The sequence below is a fragment of the Sodiomyces alcalophilus genome, assembly GCF_042370955.1.
Source record: "Sodiomyces alcalophilus JCM 7366 unplaced genomic scaffold ACRALscaffold_5, whole genome shotgun sequence".
Classification (NCBI taxonomy): Eukaryota; Fungi; Ascomycota; class Sordariomycetes; order Glomerellales; family Plectosphaerellaceae; genus Sodiomyces; species Sodiomyces alcalophilus.
This window is the reverse complement of record NW_027263536.1, coordinates 1,864,890-1,869,918: the sequence shown is the minus strand read 5'-3', so window position 1 is coordinate 1,869,918 and position 5,029 is coordinate 1,864,890. Positions and strand designations below refer to the sequence as shown.

Sequence of the window (5,029 nt, the reverse complement as noted above, 5' to 3'; positions counted from 1 at the left end):
GTTAGTGGTTATTAGTATAGAGTAAAAAGAAGAGTCTTAATTAAAAAGAGTTAAGTAAAGACAGCAGGTTTAATAACGTCGGCGGTATATAAAAAGATAATAAAAAAAAATTAGTAGCCGGCGGGGCCTATTATAGGCGTTATTAATTAGACTATAGTCCGATTAAGAGTTTGCTATAGTCCGAATATATACACTTAATCGTTTAATTAGGAGCCTTACTGGATGTATTAAAAGGTATTTCCACTACTGTCCTCGAGTCCAACATTCATTATCACAGACGCTATAACGTGAGGCATGCCATGACTTCTAATTCTTGTGCCTGCCAAGGTGCCCACGTCAGATGCAAATTCTTTACCAGGGGAGCCCTTTAGGCCAGCATAAATGGCGTCATGTGGTCAGATCTTGTAAACAAGCTCGCCTTCGGTGTACCTGTGCTGAGGTCAATGGGTTTTCGTGCGAGCGACTGCAGGGTAGAACGAACATGATTTGATTGGCCTCGTCCATCTTCCGCAAGGCCATCACAGCTTCCTCCTTGCTGAAAGCAACCCCGCCATTTGAATCAAGTTTCCTGTTGACGCCTTGTATGACTGAATTCACATCCGCGGAGTCGTCTTCGAATAACGCAGTGTGGAGCAACTGACCTAAGGTGGCCCTAAACTCAGAGAAACGTTGATGGGTGATGGGTTCGCCCGAGATTGTCAGTGTGGCAGCGTCGGTAGCAAGTTCAGCATCATCCAGAGCTGAGCCTGCCCGGGAATGCGGCTGAACCTCCTCTGACGGGGAAGGATGTGGGTCGTTATGTCGTGTTTGTATTGGGGTCACACCATCGGCTTCATCCGAGATCTCTCCGGATCCCCGGTTTGGGCCCACAATAGCGGCATCCGCATCCGCCTGTTCGAGCACATCCCCCCCTAGGTTGCTCGCGCGCAAAACCCTTCGCGTGGTCTGGTCAGGGCGGGTCCTTGTGCCCCTATACGTCGAATCAACCACATCGCCGGCATCATCGCCTTCGGAGAAACTCTCCTCGCTGGAGGAAGTGAAATGCGCATGAAGGGTTTTCCTGCGCTTCCTCCGGGACTCTTCCTCGACGACTTCTTTGAAGAGCGCAAACCGCAGAATGGACTCAGCTGCTTGAACATCGCCCTCTTCAACCCTCGTTGAAAGACGCGACCGAGCATGCGCAGTCGCAAGTCGAATGAGTGTCTCTAATGTGCGTACTGTCAAAGGACTCGTACGCCGCTGATTCACTTCCATGTCGTCGTTTCGAAGGGCGACATATATTTCCTTGGCTCGATTCGCGGCTTCTTTAGTCAAGACAGGCCGAATTCTCGTTTTGGCATACTGAATGTATTTCTTCATGAAAGCGATACTGAGAATCTCTGGCTTTTTGCTGGAACCCCGCCCAGACGTGACCGCGACTCCGGCGTGTAGCATCTCATCGTACTTCTCGTACACAGCTGTTGCATGCGGTGCAGCAGCCTGAGCCTGGGTTGAGACTCCAAAAGTGTGGTTGGCGTCCTCCGTAAGGGGCGCACCTTCCTCGGCGCCAGCTGGGCGGTAGCGATGCATCCGCAGCACGTGCTCGGAAACCTGCCTATCCCGGGTATCCTCGATATCATCAGTAACGACGAAGAGGAGATCAAAGCGTGAAAGTAGAGAGTCTGGCAGGGCGATGTTCTTATGTGGGTCCTTGTGCGTATCATACTGGCCAAAGATGGGATTGGCAGCAGCGATAACACTGCACCTAGCATTCAATGATGTATGTATGCCTGCTTTTGCAATTGTTACCGTTTGTTGTTCCATCACCTCGTGGATGGAGACACGGTCTATGTCAGACATCTTGTCAAATTCATCAATGCAGACAATGCCACGGTCGGCCATGACCATAGCTCCTGCCTCCAGGCGTCTCTCCCCGGTTTCTTTGTCGGAAGTGACGGCGGCCGTAAGTCCAACACCAGACGAACCCCGGCCCGTGGTCGCGATGGCCAGCGGTGCTGTGTTTAGGACAAACCTCAACAGTTGGGACTTCGCTGTCGAAGGATCGCCAACCATCAAGATATTGATGTCTCCGCGTAGATGGGTACCGTTCGGCAGATTTTTTTCCATACCCCCAAGTAGCATCAGCAAGATTGCCTTTTTGATGTAGTCATGCCCGTAGATACTGGGTGCAAGCGACTGTGATAATAAATGTAAAAGGTTCTTCTTTTTGGCAACCTTGTTAATGTTGCGGATATCGGTGTCAGTGATAGGGGCTGTCGCAATGCCACCTCCGGACTTGGTCGATAGGAGCACAACATTGTTCACGAGAATAACTGTCTTGAAAAGTGCGCTATTATGGTTCGTGTTCCTGTTTCCAAGGGTCTTGTAAATACCGACTAGTTGTACTCTGTCTCCGGGCTTAACTGTATCAACAAGATCATCATCGAGAATGGCGTCTACACCACGGGGCAACTGGCCAGCAGGCGCATATTCTGGCATTTCCTGAATGGATATTGTCTGGTGGTCTCGGTACTTGCTGAAGCCATATTCGGTGGTCAGGGGATGGCCTTCGTCATCCTCCTGAGGGTAAACGCCCGATGTTGGTGCACCATTGACCATGGTTTGATCTTGGTACTCTCGAAAGTGAAAGACATTCTTCCCTTCACTGTAGTGGACGCTCTTGATAATTTTAGGTCGTATGAGAGAGCACCGAGTTACAATCCCCTCAAGAGACACCGTGTTGTTCAAATGCAGGGAGGAGAGTGTGCGGGGATTGCAAGCATTGGAGCCGAAACTGCCTGACCAAGCGCAGTAGTAGGGTGTGTCCGCGATGTTATGTCGAAGTTGTGGGAGACTTTTGACGATTTCCTTAAGTGCGTGGTCGAAAGCAACAGTGAAGTCAAAGGGTTGATAAAGGATACCATCGGCTAGTTGAGGATTGTGGTCGCGCAGGTGGTCAATGTGGACATTAAGACGCCTCTGATTTTTCTGTACCATCAAAATGATGTCAGGCCTGTAGCTGCGGGCATGGGGACTTCCTGTGAGCAGATTAACAGATTAGCAAATTACTGAAATTGTAAAGACATTCACAAGATGTTCGATGTTCATATCTTACTCGGGTCAAGGAAGTCCTCGGCTTGACGCACTCGATCAGCTGCAGCTGCATCTTGCAGCATGAAAGAATCCATGATCGAGGGAGTTGGTCACTGTTGTTCGTGGGGGTTGAATCAGTAATTAGGACAGAGGCCATAGGCCGAAACAAGTCGGGGAGGTTCGGGCGGGGATTCCGATCGCGATCAGATAGGAAACAACAAACCTTCTAGAGAGAGAAAAAGGGAATCAAAAAGAGGGGACAAAGAAAACGCGTCTATCTCGGTGTATACGTGTAAAGTGTGTTGCGTAGGCTGGACGGAAAAGGGAACGGAACGGGTTATTCCGCCCGGATTATATATACAAAGGCTATATTAATATATTATATAACTATAGGTCGCTATAAAGCTATATAGAGCCGGGGATATAGGTTCTCTTTTATTATAGGACTATATAGTATAATAGATATAGAGATTATATAACTAATAAAGATATTTAACTGGCTAATTAGGTAGCAGCCTTTAATATAGCCAGAGTTCTAGCTACTTATCTTTGGCTTAGCTTTCTTCTTTTTATAACATACACTTTTTACTATTATAAGCTTTTCCTGATTAATAAGTTTTAAGTCCTCTTTTCCGTAAGGCGTAAGCTATTTTAATAATTGATTTAATAGTCGCCTATAGCAGTGAATTAACTAAGCGCCTAATTACTTAGTAAAGCGTTAAACGGTATAAAGCTAAGCGATCTATAGATTAACCTACCTCTTAATAATAAGCACTAATCTGCTTTATAAAAACGATTAATAAAAGCTATTATATATAATACTACGAAATAGCTAGTAATAATATAAGGAGGCTATCTAGGCCTCTATCCAGAGCGAGTACCGGTATTTATACGCCCCTATTCGGTATTTGCTGTCCACTTAATCCATTTTTAGAAGGTTATGCGACCGCGTGCATAGTTAAGATCTTGGCCGCATATACTGTGTACCCGTACCTCACGACAAGCCTTAATCTCTATAACTAAGTCTATATATCTTAAGCCACTAAATCACTATTATTTCTGCCTCTATATTTATTAACCCTAAGGTATTTAGAATATATAATATCCTTATACTAGGTGCCTTATTATATATTATATAATTCTAATACTCTAATTATATAAGCTTATTATATATTCTATAATCGTAATTACCCTAGTTATATAACCTTATTATATAGTATATAATTATAATAACCCTAGTTATATAATATTATTATATACTATATAATTATAATATTAGGGGCTTTTCGTGTAAAGAGTAAAGAGACGTTATAAGATAATTAAAAAGGTAATATAAACTAATAGGTCGAATTAAGAGTTAAATTATTCGCTAAACCTCTAAGTCAGGAGTTTAGCTTCACCTATCCCTTTTATAGGCAACCAGAGCCTCTTCCCCGAGAACTATATAGAATTCCCCCGAAAGTATTCCTAGGACCACGATCTATCCGCCGGTGGTCCTCCCTATCACACTATACCAGACCGGCCCGGATAGTACTAGTCCCGGAGCCGACCCGACTACCTATCTCCGAATACTATACCCTATCTAATCCCCTTTATAACCACTAAGATATATTATTTCCCTCCTATTTAAGCTATCCCTGACTTTAATAAATTATACCCGTGATATCACGCCCCCTCCTTTAGTGCTTATATCCCTAGGAGTAATATAGTTAACCGGGTGCCCTTATAAGGACCCTCTACTATCTAACCTATATTCTCCGGACACGGCTCTAAAGAGACGACTCGCCTAGGACGGTACCCGACTACGAATAGCTTAAGTTAGCCTATACTAGGCCTCTGGCTTATAAGCCACTATTCGTATCTAGGTTATAGCTATCCTATTATAGGGCCTTTTATAAATAACTTATTAAAGCTAGAGCTAAATATAAATATAAAGCTTAATCCCTTAAACCTCTAA

The 5,029-nt window shown here is 44.8% G+C and overlaps 1 protein-coding gene across 1 annotated transcript; it reads right to left on the bottom strand.

The window, feature by feature from the left end:
* Positions 1-395: 395 nt before the first annotated feature.
* Positions 396-3,167, bottom strand: ACRALDRAFT_1035321 (uncharacterized protein; the record flags this gene model as incomplete). Its single annotated transcript, XM_071014993.1, has 3 exons — positions 396-429; positions 482-3,017; positions 3,095-3,167. The coding sequence occupies 3 exons, from the start codon at positions 3,165-3,167 to the stop codon at positions 396-398; spliced, it is 2,643 nt and encodes an 880-aa protein (XP_070874219.1).
* Between the last annotated feature and the right edge of the window lie 1,862 nt (positions 3,168-5,029).